We start from the raw sequence: 17,970 nt of genomic DNA on the forward strand, positions 1-17,970 counted from the left end.
TTTTTGCAAGTCCTTGATAGTGAGAGTGATGTGAGAGAGAAACTTGTTAACTCTGCCTCTTAGCTAAATAGGTTGTTGTCTCACAGAGGGACAAGAATACTCCTCCCTAGTGTACCCCAATGGAAGATGAAAGAACACATCAACCAACTATGACCTTGTGTATTGGTGATTGGCATAGTCTTGATATCATGGACACCTGATAACCATAATGCTTGTCAGATTCCAAAGAAACTACCCAGGACTTTCTCCAATAAGTAGCTCAGCATCATAAGCGCATAGCTCAAACAAGATAACTTTTATCCCAAACGCCTTTTTATGCATCACTTCCTGCAAGTTGTCTGCGTTTCAATCCATCCTCCTCCCTTTCCTTCCCAACCCCAAATCTCCCATTCTTACAAAGCCTACAAGTGGAAATATAGCAAGTTGCGTCTTTCCCATATAGAGAAAAAACATGCTGTGCCAATCACCGCGCAAATGAGTAGCATCACTGCAGACTATAGATGATCTGATTAGAATACGAATTTGTGCCATGTCTCCAGAATGACTTACACCGCCGAGGTCCGAGTCTTCAATGAACGATGGATAAATTGTAGAATTCATCGTGCGTTTGAGGGTAGCACTGTGCTTAATGTGAATGCGATCGCGAGACGAAGATGAATGTGATGTTTTGTGAAGGATTGTGGTGGCTGTGTACTTGTAACAATCCCGCCGAAAATGAAGTGCTGTGTTGAATTTTTGTTATTGTATGGAATATCGTGAGTATACAGCTGTGGCAGTATTTGGTGGTTGCAAAATACGGCTGCCAAATTTCATGAATGATGGCCTTCGAAGTGCCGAAGAGACCAGTGGATGAGAGACTCAGCTAAAGATCGCACTTGACGTCGTGGCGGCACAATGAGACCTTTTGATTAATTGTTTTTGATGATCGCAGATGATAAATTGAAAAGAAAAATTCTGTTACAAATTGTTGAGAAAGCGAGATGAAACGTTCGAGTAGTGAATATGGCTTGGTATTATGAGAAATCCTTTTGATCTCTGTCCATCATCAATATCACATCTTTCACATTACCACTTGGACCCAGTCTCATAGCATACTGGAAAATTGCAAATCTTCAAAACTTGAGAAAAAGTGGGAGTGATCAACCAGACAGCAAAGCTGTAGTGGTTCAAGAGAGACCCCTTCAGATTGAAACCCTTTGCTGCATGGCGTGTCAAGTACAATCTCAAAGGCATATACTTACTTGATCTCAATATAACTATTCGTATTCTCTGTTATCTGGATGTGAGAGGCTTTGACATCAATAGCATCTACAAATGCCGTGGTGCAAGTGATCTTGCGAAGAAAATATTCACCGTTTCTGGGCCGCCTATTCACTGCACAAGCTTTGTACAGTATTGAGTACGATGGCACTGGACTCAGTACCACCATGGGATTCAGTCTGCAGTCATCCATTGCTTTTCACTGTTTGAAACTGAGAACTGAATCGGGTTCCGTCCCTTTGGGAAACACAGTGTCGTCGTTGTGCCATTAATCACGTGATATCAATATGACTTTCTCACGTGATATCTATTTTCTCAAACAATCACCAAATATATGGACATTCTTGAAACATTTGCAGATCCCGTTGTATCCGTGGTATGTTATGAAAGCCTGCAATCACGTCAAGCGCATTACTACCCTTGCGGGGGATGTTTTCAAAATGCTCGATGTCATTGGTCAATCAGTGTGCGGAAGCGAAATATGGCGAAATGGCTGCAGGCATCACACAATATTTCAGGACCCCATTAAGAATAAGTGCAAAGCATAAAGATATCAATGCATGATCGCATTCAAAAGGGTTTACTTCGCATTCTGATAGCGGCGTCAAGGTACGTTTCTCGTATAATAATCAATGGTGCCCGCGTAGATAACACGAAACTTTGTCAAATATATTTTCCTGTCATAATTTGAATGTGGGATTGGATTCACTTCGACCTGGAAGCATATAAACGTAACATGGGCTTGAAGTTTGAAAGAGTTGCTGTGATCGGGGCGGGTGTCAGTGGACTAGCGGCTGCGAGACATCTCATAGATTATGGACTTGACGTGACGATTTATGAACGATCTTCAAAACCCGGAGGCGTTTGGTGAGTTATGATTCTATATCAATTTCTTTCTAAAGCTTGCGAGGAAAAGACTGATATTAATACGAGGAGCTAGGGCATACGATGAAAGGAAGCCGCTTGAATACAGATACCCATCAGTTTTACCATCGGTTGCAGGCCTCTACCCAGAGGCGGATTCAGATTGCGAGGATGTTACGTCGCAATCAGAATTTTCCCAGGAAGAAATTCTTAAATTGAAACACGCACCACCAGGTCCTGCATATTTTGGTCTGACAACAAACATCTCAACTAAACTCCAAGAAATGAAAGACCATCCGTGGAAGGAGGGCACAGGTGATTTCGTCAATGTGAAGGTTGTTGGTGAATATCTGAACGATTATGCCAAAAGATTTCACCTAGAACGTTTCCTCAAGTACAATACGAAAGTCGAAACGATCAGGAAAGTAAATGGGAGATGGATTGTGAAATCAAAGCTGTTAAACAAAACTCATGACGGAAGTGTGGAGTTCTTGGAACATGAAGAGGTACATTGCCGAGTGAGCATCTGCAAGCGAATACTGACTCGTGGCAGGCATTCGACAAAGTAGTTGTGGCAAGTGGACATTATCACGCCAATAGAGTGCCTGACATCAAAGGATTGAAGGAATGGAAGAGAAATCATCCTGGAAGGGTTATGCACTCAAAAGCATACAGGAGACCCCAAGAGCTTGCAGGCCAGGTAAGTAATAATACCTAATAGCACTACCATTGACTGACTTTTAGTAGAACGTTCTTCTAATTGGGGGGAGTGTTTCCTCGACAGACATTGCTAGGGAGATCAACGGCGTAGCCGAGACGGTTTATCAATCCACCCGAGGTGGTCAATTTGACCTTCCACTCAGCTTTTTACCTCCAAGCGCAAAGAGAGTTGGAGAATGCGTGTCTTTTGAGTTTGAGACGGGTAATGAAGGTCGAGGGGTCGCTCACTTGAAAGATGGGACAACGCTTAGTGACATTGATAAAGTGATAATTTGCACAGGATATCATATTTCATATCCGTTTCTTGATCCGTATCATAACGATTTGTTATCCCCAGCCGAAGCAGATGACACAGTTCTTGTAACTGACGGAACGCAAGTCCACAATCTCCACAAAGATATATTCTATATACCAGATCCAACAATTGCATTTGTCGGTACAGCATATTACGTATCGACGTTTTCCTTGTTCGAGTTCCAAGCGATTGCACTCGCAGCTGTATTCGCTGGCAAAGCATACTTACCACGCGAGCAAGAAATGAGAGAAGAATATAGACTTAGGGTAATAGAAAAGGGGTTCGGGAGAGCTTTCCATGCTTTAAATGAAGGACGGGAGCCTGAGTATGTTCGTGAATTGGTAGATTGGATCAACGCAGACGCTGCGTCGAGTGGGGGACAGAAGGTCGAAGGTCACTCCGAGGAATGGCTGAAAGAAGATGAAATCAAGATGGGAAAACTCCGCGAGAGGTTCGAAAAGAAGAAACAAGAGGAGAAGCAAGAAGAAAGTCCTCGGATATATAGTCTCAGGAGCGAAGGGAAATTTCCTCATTCCGGAATTCATTTGTATAATGGCAGTGGGAACAGCAGAGCATTAGAGGAGCAGACAGTCGGATGAGAGGGCAATTACCTTCAAGATGTCCTCATTATATGAAGAATGATTGTGGTGATAAGTAGAAATGATTAGAGTCAAAGCGGAAAATGAACAGTATATTATCACTCACTGTGTACCGTGATGAATACGATTGATCTGACCAGAACGAGCAAATCATTCAATCTCTACCCACGATGTATGCCGTCTGAAATTCGCGATTCTCAAAGTCATACTTGTGAACGCAGTGATGGATAGGTAAGTTACTCTACGTTCCAGACGATTGTTTATGATATTCTCACTCGCACGATGAGCGACGAATTGCGACGATTGAATCAAACGATTCACCGTATATTCTTTTGAGCAGGTAAATGGGCAATCCTTTCTCCATATATAAGTAAGAGTACCATGTTGGATGGAGAAGATGATACTGCTGCTGCTGATGACTGTATGAAGTGAAGGCATGTTGTCTGAGAGATGAGACGGAATGAAATGAGTTGAGCGGTTGGATGTGAAAGAATAATCAACCTTGCATGAAATTTAGCGAAAGCGCGTCCAGGTGAAATCGCGACTTTCTCATAATTCAATTACGGATACACCATACATTTCAAAACGCCCACAATTTTTTTAACAACCAATATAATTCATGATAATACATTTTATTTTGATATCTGAATATACGAGAATTCGATTCTAGTACTAAATACAAGATTCACAAAGTTTCAATGTCGTCTTTCGCACAATAAGTCCAACCAGTTCCGAATATCGAAACGCGTCCCTAACTACACTTAAAGACGAACCGCAGACTTAGAATTTGACTCCAGCAGAGGTGCAATATAATCTGCCATAATTGGCACGTTATTTGACGCGTTCTGCATCTGTCAACATGTATTTACCACGCTCACAACTTGCCACATTATATCTCCACCTTCAAAAGACTCATCATCCCTTATCTCCGCCAGTCCTTATCCTAGTTGCTCTCGAACCTGACGCCCTATGCGGATGTCGAATCCTCACCCAACTTCTTAAACGTGATTATATTCCTCACAAGATACAACCAATTGCTGGATATGGAGATCTGGAGAAAGCGGGGAAGAATGTTATACAACCCATGATGGAAAACCATGGAGGTAGTGGGGGTGTTGTGGTTTGTTTGGGTGTTGGAGGCTTAGTCGACTTGGGTGCGTTGTTGGGTTTTGATTCCGAGGCAGACGAGGCTAGTTATGGTGGTGTTGAGGTTTGGGTTGTGGATGCAAGACGGCCTTGGAATTTAGGGAATGTCTTTGGAGGGTTTCCAATGATATCGCATGAGGTAGAAGGCGGGGAAATTATATCAGAACCACCTAAGGGTGTAGTTGGTGGGATGATTGCAAGAAACTATAAGCCAGGCAAAGGAGGAATTATTGTCTTCGACGACGGGGATATTGAAGAAGATATGAAAGCGGAGAAGGATGCATACTTGGCACTGGTGGAAATGCCTGAGATGGAAGATAATGAAGATGATAGTGAGGGCAGTGAAACGGAAGGTGAAAGTGATGGCAATGATGAAACTCCGGTCAAGCTGCCGGGGAAAAAGAGAAAGTCTTGGTCGGATCGAGATGAGGAAGATGATACTGACGTCGAGGATGGTAGACCACGGCAGAGGCGGAGAAGCAACTCGGTAGGTATCATAGAATCTAATAATCTATACCTACTAACAATGATACTAGTCAAGTCCAATTCCAGAATTTCCAACTCGTGCTCCTCAACGTGGACTACTATCACTAAACGATCCGACAATATTCTCAGATTCACATTCACGGTCCGTATCGCCTTCGCCAGCACAACTCCCTAAACCACCCTCCCCGAGAGCATTGCGGCGAAGATTACGAAAATTACGTCGAAAGAATGAAATGGTTCTCCAAACATACTATAATCTCGGTGCATCATATTCCGAACCCATATCTTCAATGATGTATTCCTTAGCGTCAGAATTGGGGAGAGAAGATAATGATCTACTTTGGATGACAATAGTTGGAGTCAGCTCTCAAGAATTATATGGTCGATCGGCAATTGGAATCGCAGTAACTACAGAAAAGTCGTCGCCGTCGGGATGGTTAGGCTCCCGAGGATCACGAACACGACAGCTTCTGCGAGACGAAGTACGACGTCTTAACCCCCCAGAACTTTCTGATTCGGCTTTTAATTCGAATCGGAATTTGTCACCAGAGAATAGTGGCGTAATACCGACAACAGCGCGTAGTCCAACGGATACAAGTATTCGTCTATCGCCAGAGCCAAAATTTCTCCTTATTAGACATTGGAGTTTATATGATAGCATGTTACATTCTCCATACTTGTCAGCAAGATTACACATTTGGTCAGATAGTGGGCGAAAGCGACTACACAAATTACTTGCAAAGATGGGAGTGAGTCTTGTTCAATGCAAGCAAAGTTACACTCATATGGATATGGAACTTAAACGGGGGCTTCGAACAAAATTACTAAAATACTCGGAACTTTATGGGCTAGACGATCTTGTCCCAAGTGCAGACACAGATGGAAGAGATCGCGGAGGCTCAAAGGAAGGATGGGGTTTCGTCAGAAGCTGGGGTTGGAAGGCGACACTCAGTGCTCAGGATGTTGGTGTTGTAGTGGGATCTATCTTGGAGGTTGGGAAGAAGGCAGTCACTACTCCAGAGAATGGTGCTTGGGATCGAAGTCGAGAGACCAAGGAGACTAGTGATGAAGATGGTGCTTTGGAGGGTGAGGAATGGGTTGGGAGGTTTTGGGATGCTTATGATGCCCTCGAGAAGTAGGTTTCCCCCTTGTTGCTTTGTTATATTCCTCCATTATCCCCAAATGCGAGAAGACAAGATTTCAATATTAATTACACCACCAAAACAGAATCGAGGAACTCAAACTCGCCCTTCCCATAGCTCAACATCTCCACCGGGCAATTCTCCGCACAGGAACCTCACTAATCGAAAAACGACAAATCAAACATCTACGTGCCTTCCGCATGGCCGTAGTAAAAGATGGTCCAGATGTCCAACTCTTCACTCATCCAGCTGCGCTTACTAAACTCGCGCTCTGGATCGGTGAAGCAATTGCGGAACAAGAAAGAGAAAGTAAAGGAAAGTTGGGAAATGGTGGGAGAGGTACCCCGTTGGTCGTGGCGGGTTTAAACGAAGCCAGGGGTGTTTATGTGGTTGTTGGTACTGGCGGTGGAGGGGGCGGAATAGGTGGATGGGGATTTGGCGATAAGAAAGCTGCGAGGGAAAAGGCGAAGAAGAAGGAAGAAAAAGAAGCAGCAAGAGCTTTGAAGAGGAAAAACAAAGACAAAATTCGCGAAGACAAACGTGCGGCAAAACAAGCAGCAAGAGCGGAGCGAGGTCAAGAAGAAGATGATGAGGAAGACGACGAAACGGAAGAAGAATCTTCGGAATCAGAATCAGAAGAAGAGGAAGAAGACGAAGATGAAGATGAACAGGAGAGAGGAAAGGGATTTGGGAGGAACAAATTCGGAAATGCGTTCCAAGAAGTTGTAGAGGAAACGAACGCGAGGGTCAGGATTGATAGCTTTGAACATTGTGTTGTGGAGGTCAAGAAGGAGGATTTGGGGGGCTTCTTGGAGAGTTTGAGTTTGAAAGGTGTGGTTGGTTAGGGACTGGTCGGGGTATGAATGGGAGGTAGAGGGTGTAAGAAAAATGGGAACGGAAACAGGAGTGAGGTGTAGATAATGATTACGAAAGCTTGACTAGGCTAGGTTCATATGGGATGGGAATGGATTGCTAAATACATTGCATGGCATTGCACGGCATGGCGGATGAAAGGGTCGGGTCTCTTTGTTCGAGCACATTGGGGTTCATGTATTGTATGAGTATACTCGTTTTTATGGATAGCGCGTTGGATGGATGGATAGCTGGTATGATACTCCCGGGATTAGTGATTGCATAAACGAATGAATCGATTCAAAACACACATACCATGTCTTTATATCATATTCTGATCAGTGTTGATACATGTAAGTTATGCAGTAATGGAGTAAGTAAATGGAGCAAGTAGAATCGAATCTTCTCATCACATACAGGCCCAAGAAATGAATAAAGGCCACGCTCAGCCATCCCCTCCAACTACTCGTGAAAGTCACGAGATATTTCATGTCGCACGGGCCAACTGTGTAACCGATATCCCTACTATATGCACGGCCCTGCTATGTATACACTCTTATTATTTATATAAATATTATATTAAATTGAATTAAAAATTAAAAAAGTAATGAAATTATTTGAAATTTAAAATTGAGATAAATTGATTAAATCAATATAATATTTTTAAATAAAAAATCTGAAATTTTGAAAATTTATAATAATAATATTAATAAATAAGATATTGAATTTTTATATAAGAAGTTATTTATTTATTAATATATTTTATAATAGAATCGAAAATATAAGTATTATTTAAGGAAATTATGAGTTTTTTTAGATTATAATATAAAGTAATTAAAAAAATTAAACTTTTTTTTCAAAATTCTGAAATTATATTAATATTAAAATCTAATAGTTTTTAAAAAGAAAATTTATAAGAGTTAATTATTAATAAAATAATGAATTTATAATATTTAATTTTATTTTTGAATTACATAATAACAATAATCTTTAAATATAGAGAAATATATTAAAGTTTATAATTTATTAATATTTTATTTAATTAAAGATTTAAAAATAAATATTAAGAATTTGATTTGATATAATATTAATTATATATAAGCTTTTATTAATTATTATTGAAAATTTGATTTTTATAATCTTTAATTATATATATTTCCATTTTAATATTAAGAAAAAAGTTATATTAATTAATTTTTGATTTAATAAAGATTTTAAATATTTGAATTTTTAGGATTTATTGATATTAAAATGATTTTTGTTTAGATTTTCTTTTTTTAAAAAATTGATTTAATCATATTTTGATTATAAAAACCTTTTTTTAAAAAATTATATATTATAATAATAATTTTCTAATTAGAATTTTATTATATATTATAAAATCAAGATTTAAATAATTTTAAAAATAGAATTTTAAAAATAAAAGATTTATTTAAAGAATTTCTTTTAATCGAATTAAAATTTATATATTTTAACTTTTAATATAATTTATTTCAAAAAGATTATAATATTCAAAATTTTAATATTCAATAAAAATTTAAATTTGTTTTAAAACTTATTTTTTAATTTTTTTAAGATAATAAAAATAATTAGAAAATCTAATAATTTATATTAAAATCAATTCTTATTACTTTTTGATTTTTTTGATTTCTTTATAAGAATATTAATATCAAAAAATCTATTAAAATATTTTTTATTTTTATAAATAGATTTTAATACATTTTTTATTGAAAATTTATATATTAAAATTATATATTCTTTTTATTTTATTATTTAATTGTTTTTTGTTTTAATAATTTGAAATATTGAAAAATCAAAATAAATAATATTATTAAATTTTAGAATTAAATTTTATTTTATTTTAATAATTTTTGAATTTTAAATTGATTTTTATTTTAATTGAAAAAAATGTGTATATAATAGGGGCGTGTATGTAGTAGGGATATTGGTTATATAAACAATGAATGTATGTTGTTCTCGTCTTATCCAGCCATCATCTTGTTTATTTTATCATCATCGTCTCTACATTCGATGATTGTATATTTCCTTTAATGGATAGTCTTGAGATAGCATGATCGGGGATAATCATGTGCTGGTTACTCACCCAGCCCCCTTGCGTGGCTGTGAGATGGCAGCAGTCTGCCTCTGAATTTGCCTCGCAGTGCATCAGGATGCCAAATTGTTGCAGCCAATTAAACATGGTATACGAGTAGATATATGTTTGATCCCGTCCCTTCAACGTCCCGTGTCTCAGTAAAATATTCTTCCCTGGCATTTGCAGCTCCAGCAGGGCGTACATGACAAGTTCCGTTGTACTATTGCACTGAAAAAGTTATGCGAAACTCGCAAAACTCATGGTGGCAATGCTGCTATTCACGAATAGTTAAGATCACAATCGCATCAAGATTATCTTTTATACCCAACAATTGTTTCTTTTATTGCACTTCTCGCATGCTCATTTGATACTATATAGGTATTTCCCCCAATTTCGTTCGCGCAATACTTTTACTGAGAAATACCTGACAGTTACGTAGGTTCCTCCTTAATACCCAATGGCAGAAATTACAGGCTTGAGTCTAATCCATCCAGGTGACGAATTTGGCAGTCAAGCTCATAGTATCGTCGATATAGTGTTCGTACACGGACTTCAAAGCGCAACCACTGCTAGGTCTTGGGACAATGAGAAGGGACCAGAAAGGCTCTGGTTGTATGATCTTCTTCCTGAAAGCTTACCCACTGCGAGAATTTTTAATTTTGTCTACCAAAGTGACGCGGTTTCCCTTGTCAACTCGAAAGGGTCTGTCATCTCAACTTATGCTGAAAGCTTGCTCGAATCTCTCACAGCCTTTCGAGCCCCACACCAAGAGGCTAGTCTATTTCTATCTCGCGTTGTACACTCTATCTTTCTAAATACCTACGAAGCTTCTCTTATAATTACTTGTACACTATGTCAAATCTAGACATTGTGTAACTAATACTCCAAACAATTTTAGGCTCCACTGCGACCTATTGTATTTCTTGCCCATAGTCTTGGGGGCCTTGTCGTCCAGAAAGCCTTGATTGCCGCGTCAACAGGGGCTCGAGCCGATTTTTTCTCCATCGAGCGTTCTACTGCTGCTATACTGTTCTTTGCTACACCTTGTCATACAGATCACAAAGGTATCATCAACATCCTCCGCTATTTCTCGGGTGTGAGAAAATTTCAGGGAATCAGTGAAGAATTCGTATGCGACTCTCAATTTCAGCACAATCTAAACGATACCTCTGCACAGCTAAGACAAGTTCAAGAGGACTTTAAGCACCTTCGGCTTCAGGAGTCCTTTAAATTCAACACTTATTCTTTCTATGAGGAGCTACCTGTCGCGAACTTTGGAATGGTAAGTAGCAAAAGGCCTTGACGGGGATATACTGATTAACCAAACAGGTGGTTGACGGTACATCATTGAAAAGTTTTTCAAATAGCGCTCTGCTTCATTCAGACCATCAAGTAAGATCCAGAGCTCTCCGAACGATTGTCCTGGTATCACAACGTCTAATATGTATCTTAAGACAATCTGCAAGTTCACAAGTGTCGGTGAACCAAACTTCAAGCGAGTATTAGCAACACTCAATATAATCCTCAACCCAAGCGCAGAGTGCGTACCGAACCTGCAAAAACATCAGCAAGGTGTGTAAATTCGGATTGATTTGTTGAATATTGTATAACTATGACAGAAATACTTCGTTGGCTGGCAACAAAGAGATCACAAATTGCCATCTCTACAGCACCTGGATCCGGCAAGTGGCTTTTGGAAAATCGAGAGTTCAGGTCATGGCTATCGAGTGACCAAAATTCTATCTTGTGGATCCAAGGAAGCCCTGGTGCTGGCAAATCAACACTCGCTGCCAACTTTGTGAAAGAATTTAAAAATCACTCTTTGGAAGACCGGCCCGCGATTTTTCTCTATCATTTTTTCCATTACGGATCCCCTGAAACTTCCGCGAATGACCTCCTGCGCTCTTTGATCTTCCAAATCATGTCAAAAGATTCGAGTTCCTTGTCAGATCTGATTTATTTGCTTGACCAAAAGCGAAATTATTATCACAAGGTCGAAGAGCCCCGCAATAGCTGGGGAGAGTGGATTTCTCAAGCGGTACTCACAGAGGAATTTCTAGCAACATGTTTAGAAGCAGCCGCCAAAGCCCATCGATTATATATCATCATTGACGCCCTAGATAAATGCCCCAACGGGGAGATATCTTCCGTTATTTCTCTTTTGTATTTTTTCAGTTCGATTGTCTTGGAAAATCCAATCAAATTATTCATTACAGGTCAGCCTGGTTTGATGTACGAAGAAGCACTCTCCGATTTACCACATCATAAAATCGTTCTAGAGAATGAAAACCAAACCGACTTACAACAATTCGTCTCCTACAAAATGTTAACAAAATTTCCAGATTTTCCCAATCAGAAGCAGGTCTCCAATACATTATTAGAGCGAGCATCTGGTACTTTTCTTTGGGTCAAACTTGTCATACATAATCTACGAGAGTTTACACATTACGAAGAGAATGACACCAAAATATCAATTTCCCGAGTTCCCACAAGCTTAGATGATGTATATAACGCCATTTACGAATTTGTACTTCGGGCGGAGTCAAGGGCTGCACTGAGACTTCTAGGTTGGGTTGTGTTTGCTAGACGGCCGTTTTCGCTGAGGGAATTGAAAGTTGCTTTGGACGTCTATCAACGGTCAATACCAGCATCAAGTCAAAGCTCATGGCATATTACTCAAGATCAATCACTATCGCCATACCGAGCTAGTATTGATGTTCTAATCGCAACCTGTCATGGACTATTAGAGGTTGAAGGACCGGATGGAATTGTTTCCCTTGTTCATCTAAGCGCTCGAGAATTTTTGATATCAAGAGCCGCCTCGGAGACTTCTCAGCTAGGGTATTCTGATGGCCAAATACTTTAACAACACGCACATTTCTATTGCCGAAGTATGCGTCACCTATTTGGCAATTAGATCTCTCGACGACAAATCAGGTGTAAATTTTGATCTCGACAATTCCGGTTTCTTGCAATATGCGGTCGTTCACTGGGTCGAACATGCAAGAGCAGCTGATCGCTCTGGCGTATCGTGTCAGGTTCTTTTCAAAAGTTTGGATTCGTTGTCCCCAAAATTTCTGAAATTTTGGATTACCCAATATCAAATGCATGTAAACTCAAGGAGTTCCTCGAAGTACATGCTAGAAGGATGGACAGCTCTCCACATTTCCGCTGCTTTTGGAATTTACAATCTTGTTGAAACTATTAAAGAAGTCGGAGAAGTACAGAGCTTTGATACCAGAGACGCGTATGGGCGTACTGCCTTATCCCTGGCCGCTGAGAATAACCACGTATCTGTTCTTCAACTTCTCCTAGAAACAGGAGCAAGCATCACCACTCGAGACAATCTTTATGGTCTTACTCCACTGGAATGGGGAGCTTTACAAGGCAATGTTGAAATAGTCAAGATACTTATGGAAAAAGCGGTTTCTTGGTCCGGCGCTTCCTTACTTTCTATCGCGGCAGCAAGAAGACACGTGTCGCTTGTAAAATTCCTACTGGAGAAAGGTGCCAATATTAACTCCATAGATCAGTATTGGGGATGTACGGCTCTTCACCTTGCTGCCGGGTATGGGCATACAGCTATTGTATTTCTACTTCTTGCCCGTGGTGCCGACCCGAATATTATCGATAGGTCTAAGGGGCACACGCCGCTATACTATGCGATATACAAGGGTCGACACGAAACAGTCAAGGTTTTGCTGGATTATGGCGCCAGAATGGGTGAACCATCTAAGAAATCATTTGCATTGACTGATACACCCCAATCTACTTCTTGGCCTGATAGGGTTGGTAGATCAATTTTGGGAGATCTAGCAATCAGACTACGCACTTGCACGCAAGGGTCGGAGGCTAATGGACAGTCAAGTTCTGGTAATTTCAATAATGGCACTTCTGGAAACTCTGGTAATGGACGTAAGAAAAGATCACATCAGGACTTTCAAAGTGACGGTTCTGGTGGAAATGGTGGCTTTGGCGATGGACCCAACAAACAACCTGCGTTAGAGCCCACTTCTTCAAAAAATCCTGCTATGAGTGATCTTGGGTTAAATCTTGCTTGCCCCTACTTTAAGCATGATCCGGGAAGATACGGAGCCAGCAGGGCTTGCCGTGGGCCTCCGGGCTACCCAGATATCAACAGACTAAAGTAGGACACGCTACTTGTCATAGATTCGGCATGCTAACTTTGAGCTAGGCAGCATCTGTACAAGGCACATTCACTAAAGATATGTCGAAGATGTCATTTGATTTTTAACGATGAGATTGAGCTCCAAAACGAGATTGAGCTCCAAAAGCATTATGATTCTCTAGTATGCGCTGCGATGTTTCAACGGGACTACGCCGATGGCTTTGATGAATCTCAGCGTGATAAGCTCAAAAGGCGAACCGAGAAGAGGAACCACCCGGACAAGGCGCAGTATTGGGCAGCGGTGTACAGAATACTATTTCCAAACACCGATGATGCAAACATGCCAACACCATGTAAGTGACTTATAGCGCAGGAAATTTAAACACTACCTGATTTCTGAGTACAGGGCATGAGGAAAACATAAACAGAAGGCAATATGACGAGTCTTGTGCTCTTTCGCGACTTCAGGATCCCACCCTCCGGAACGAACTTTCCCAACATGTTCAAAGCCAAGACGCAATCAGTGCTATATTAAACATCATCAACAGGCATCAAACCGAATCTTCCAGGACGATCACTATTGGAACGATTCCGAGAGGATCTTCGCAATTTCCAGAGCGACAGCATCCCAGGACTTCTCAGAATGACTTGTATCCACAACCACCTCTTGGACGAAATCTACTTGGTCATGACAACATTACTATGATGCCTTTCGATTCCTCGCTACCTGACTTCATGATGGAGCCTTCCAGTGACTCTGGCTTCTACGAAGGCTATTCAATTGATGATGAATTTATCCGGGGTACTCTAACGGAGGCTACTGGATCCATGACGGGGGAGCACGAAACTGCGATAAACGCGACAATTCTGACCCAACACCATTTACGAACTCCCGGAGCGCGGATAAATAGCGAGAATACAACTCAAACTCAGCAAGTACATGCCTCAAGCGAAAATCCTTTAAGTGCGTCCAGCCTTCACAATATCTTTGATCTGGATCAAAATCAGTATTTGCAACTACAAAAAGATCCCATCTTTAACAACTACCAAGAACAAGACCATAACACAGATGCAGAAGATAACAGCACCTGATAGGGAGTAGGTTTGATTCAGCAGTATCTTTAGCCAGTGTCGTAGTGCCGACGATAGAAAACTCCATGCGACGGGTATGAAGAGTTTTATAGTAACAAAAAGCAGATTGCAAGATGAAATTTTACACTAAAAATTAATAACTAATACAACAGCAAACAAAATTGTTTTAAAACATTCTCATGTGTCTGCCAGCCATGATCTCTGAGGAAAAGAGATAAAACCATTGCGATGGACTAAGTGACATCCTACAATCCCAAGTATTTCCCACTTCTTCTCCTTGACGGTTTAGTTCTCCTCCATCTCTCAATTCTACATCTATCAGAGAAAAAGACATCGAGGGAGCTTGGAATAGTAGTGATAGGTTTTACTTCTAATATGTACTGGTCATAGTATACATTCCGCTCTCCCATGCCCGTACCTCACAAACTCACTTCCCACTCTCTAGTGTGTGCTTCACCCCTTCAATCCTCCTCATCGCTATTCTTACTTATGTGATTTCTCAAACACCCCCATCAGATCTTTCAACACCCCTTCCATTTTCCTCTCACTCCTACTACTGGAAGAGGCGGGCAAATTGTTCGCCAAACGCTCGATGGCGGTACTGGGACTATGAAGGTAGTGTGATAGCATTGGCGTTTTGTTTTCTGCTGGGAGATTTCTGTGATGATGAGGAAGGGGTTAGATATCGTATTATTTGTTGCACGGTGGTTTGACAAGGGGGGTTTATCGAGGAGGATGGTATTATGTGGAGATTGGAGCGATGAGGATTTCTTACTTGATAGAGCTTTCCACGCTCGTTTTAGTCTGGGCTGGGAGTTCCTGCGGTGCCATGGTAGGGATAGGAGGGGTAGCTAGCTACAAGCTGTATGATGTAAATTTCTATATTGGAATATCAGTAATTGATGAATCAATTGGCTATTCTGAAAGTGACGAAAACAGACCTCGCGTCAGGGCAAGTTTTTTAGTGTCTCTTTTCACGAGTATTTGCGACAAGTATAGAGTGTTTGATCACATTTGAAATCTGATATTTGTCTCAAGAGCGTCTTTATGTATTGGGAAATATCGATGGTTAAAAGTGCGGAGCAATTTACATGTTGTGCAACTCGTCGCAATACTGAAATTTCTGTTATAGTATATTTATATTGCAAGTTCGTGGAGAAGCCAAGACTTGCGCTGGATGAGTTATATCAATGGAGTATGATGGGGCTAGCGAGAAGAAGACAAGACGCAGAAATTCTTAACTATCCAGTAATTGTCGCTTTCTCCAAGACTTGTAAAGTGTGCGCAAAGACCTTTTCTCGCCAACCCTTTTCTCGATAGCAATCTAATGCATCATTCGAAGAAGTGATGACCTCGCTTTTGTCATCTATCCTCCACGTTTTCCCTCTTTTAAACCTACCACTTGTCAAGAGAAACGCCTGCCTGGCACCACACTCTGCTGTTGAGATACCAAAGATCTTCTGTATCACACTGAAGAAAGTGCCAATGAGCGGCACCAATATCTTTCCTAACAGACCAAAAGAGTCTGGTGCAGTTAAACGAGAAAAATTGTCGCTAGCTACCAACCCAGGGAATGAGTGTATAAGAGTGATATTTTGGTTTGCGTCACTGTACGACAGATATTCCAATCCTAGCGTCATCATCGTGGTAGCGTGGTTAATAGCTACGCGAGGGCCAAAGTTTTGAGGATTCTGAAGACCGATATCTTCATCTTGCATTATCTGCTCTTGTCCCGCGTTGAGGACGCTCAAAACACGCGCACGTGGAGAACAGCGTAGCAATGGGAGAAGATTAGTTAGGAGTCGCATGCGTGTATAGTACGACAGGGCGAAGGTTATTTCCAAACTTTCCTTCGTGTCTGTAGATTATTAGATACAGATAGCATAGAAGGGAAGAGTTGATGAGGTTGCATACATTGGGGTACATTCAAGGGAATGCATCCTTGGCTCATATACAAATAATCCACCCTCTCTTCAACATCCAAGATCTGCTTACACGCACCATCGATGTCGGAAATCAATGACATTTCGACTTCGAGAAACACAAGCTTCATTTGAGGGTTTAGACTGAGGAGCTTCTCGCGTTGAGTAGCGAATCTCGTCGCTGATCTCCCCAGTACGTAAAAAGTGGGGGATTGCAACATCTCTGCTAGTGCCTCGAGAGTAGAAGCACCGATGTTGCTTGTTGCTCCAGCAAATACACATATGAGACCTTGGGGACTGTCATTGCTTTTGCCGAAGCTAGCGTTTGCTTGGTAGATTTCTGGAATTTTCACCATCTTTGGTGATTTGAAGGGGGAGAGGGATTTGATTGTGGTGGACTTCCTTCAGTAAAAGAGCTCCAGAGCAGGAAATCAAGGCTGCTTGGAAATGATCGGGGAATGTGAGAATTGCCATTTAATATCATCAATGAATCTCCGTCGTCCGGGGTGTATCTCCGTCAGCTAATAGCATCCATTCACTGCGACCCTTTCTTCGGCTTTCTGTCTCGTCATTGAAATAGAAAGGATATACCTCTATCCTATCCAAAAAAAAAAATCGATTAGAAGAGAAATTTCTTTATTTTAGATCTCGGGGTTTTGGTCGACCATACAAAAATTCTACATGGTCGACCGTGAGCTGTGAGCTGTGAGCTGTGGTGCCCAGCGGGTTGCTTTGGTCACTACAAAACTATGCTTATGTAATGATGAGGTCGGCATTTCTATGCCGATCCTCCGTCGATAACCTCAAGCGAAACAAACCAACTTCACCCAAATCATCTTCATGAACTTTCCGATTATGAGTTCGTCGATTATATCTTTATCTTGAGAATTTACACTGATTACCGTTATATCGTACTTATACACAACTTCGTTCCCTGAATCGTGATGTTCAACTACATGTTCAAGATGCTTCCTGGCGCCTATCTGATCCGTATCGTCACCTATTATCGATATACATATTCATCTGCTATGTAGACTTCCTTCAACCGAGAGCCAATTCGGTCCTCAGTTATTGTGGATACCAGGGCGCCTAATTTGTTCTATTCGGAAAGTATTTGAGACGCCAAACTATCGAACACGGATACGGCGGTGTATAGTGGTGGCCGGCCATGTTGGCCACAGCCTGCCTTAACCTTTAACAATATACATCATCATTCGTTATTGCCTTCGGACTCTCTTTGCCATGGTCGTCTTGCAGGTCTTTATGCAAGAAGTTTTTCTCGTTTAGGGTGGCGGTCATGAAGGCCTGGTCTTGATCTCCAGCAGTTCTTTCCGCAGTCAAATATTAATACAACGAAGGATTCTCTCT

General features: G+C 40.9%; 4 protein-coding genes across 4 annotated transcripts; 3 read left to right on the forward strand and 1 right to left on the reverse strand.

The window, feature by feature from the left end:
* Nucleotides 1-1,996: 1,996 nt before the first annotated feature.
* Nucleotides 1,997-3,738, forward strand: EAE98_007536 (uncharacterized protein; the record flags this gene model as incomplete). Its single annotated transcript, XM_038955159.1, has 4 exons — nt 1,997-2,127; nt 2,201-2,630; nt 2,678-2,824; nt 2,872-3,738. 4 exons carry the CDS (start codon nt 1,997-1,999, stop codon nt 3,736-3,738), a joined length of 1,575 nt encoding a protein of 524 aa, XP_038808337.1.
* An 859-nt stretch (nt 3,739-4,597) lies between these two features.
* Nucleotides 4,598-7,357, forward strand: EAE98_007537 (uncharacterized protein; the record flags this gene model as incomplete). The annotated part of the gene is made up of 3 exons (XM_038955160.1): nt 4,598-5,371; nt 5,421-6,505; nt 6,598-7,357. 3 exons carry the CDS (start codon nt 4,598-4,600, stop codon nt 7,355-7,357), a joined length of 2,619 nt encoding a protein of 872 aa, XP_038808338.1.
* A 2,559-nt stretch (nt 7,358-9,916) lies between these two features.
* On the forward strand, nt 9,917-14,680 carry EAE98_007538 (uncharacterized protein; the record flags this gene model as incomplete). The annotated part of the gene is made up of 8 exons (XM_038955161.1): nt 9,917-10,255; nt 10,358-10,741; nt 10,789-10,851; nt 10,914-11,031; nt 11,079-12,238; nt 12,300-13,606; nt 13,655-13,941; nt 13,995-14,680. The coding sequence occupies 8 exons, from the start codon at nt 9,917-9,919 to the stop codon at nt 14,678-14,680; spliced, it is 4,344 nt and encodes a 1,447-aa protein (XP_038808339.1).
* A 1,076-nt stretch (nt 14,681-15,756) lies between these two features.
* On the reverse strand, nt 15,757-17,262 carry EAE98_007539 (uncharacterized protein). Its single transcript, XM_038955162.1, has 2 exons — nt 16,595-17,262; nt 15,757-16,538 (listed from the first exon to the last, which is right to left on the reverse strand). Exons 1-2 carry the CDS (start codon nt 16,956-16,958, stop codon nt 15,922-15,924), a joined length of 981 nt encoding a protein of 326 aa, XP_038808340.1. The 5' UTR covers nt 16,959-17,262; the 3' UTR covers nt 15,757-15,921.
* Between the last annotated feature and the right edge of the window lie 708 nt (nt 17,263-17,970).

This window comes from Botrytis deweyae, assembly GCF_014898535.1.
Source record: "Botrytis deweyae strain B1 chromosome Unknown BDEW_018, whole genome shotgun sequence".
NCBI classification, from domain to species: domain Eukaryota; kingdom Fungi; phylum Ascomycota; class Leotiomycetes; order Helotiales; family Sclerotiniaceae; genus Botrytis; species Botrytis deweyae.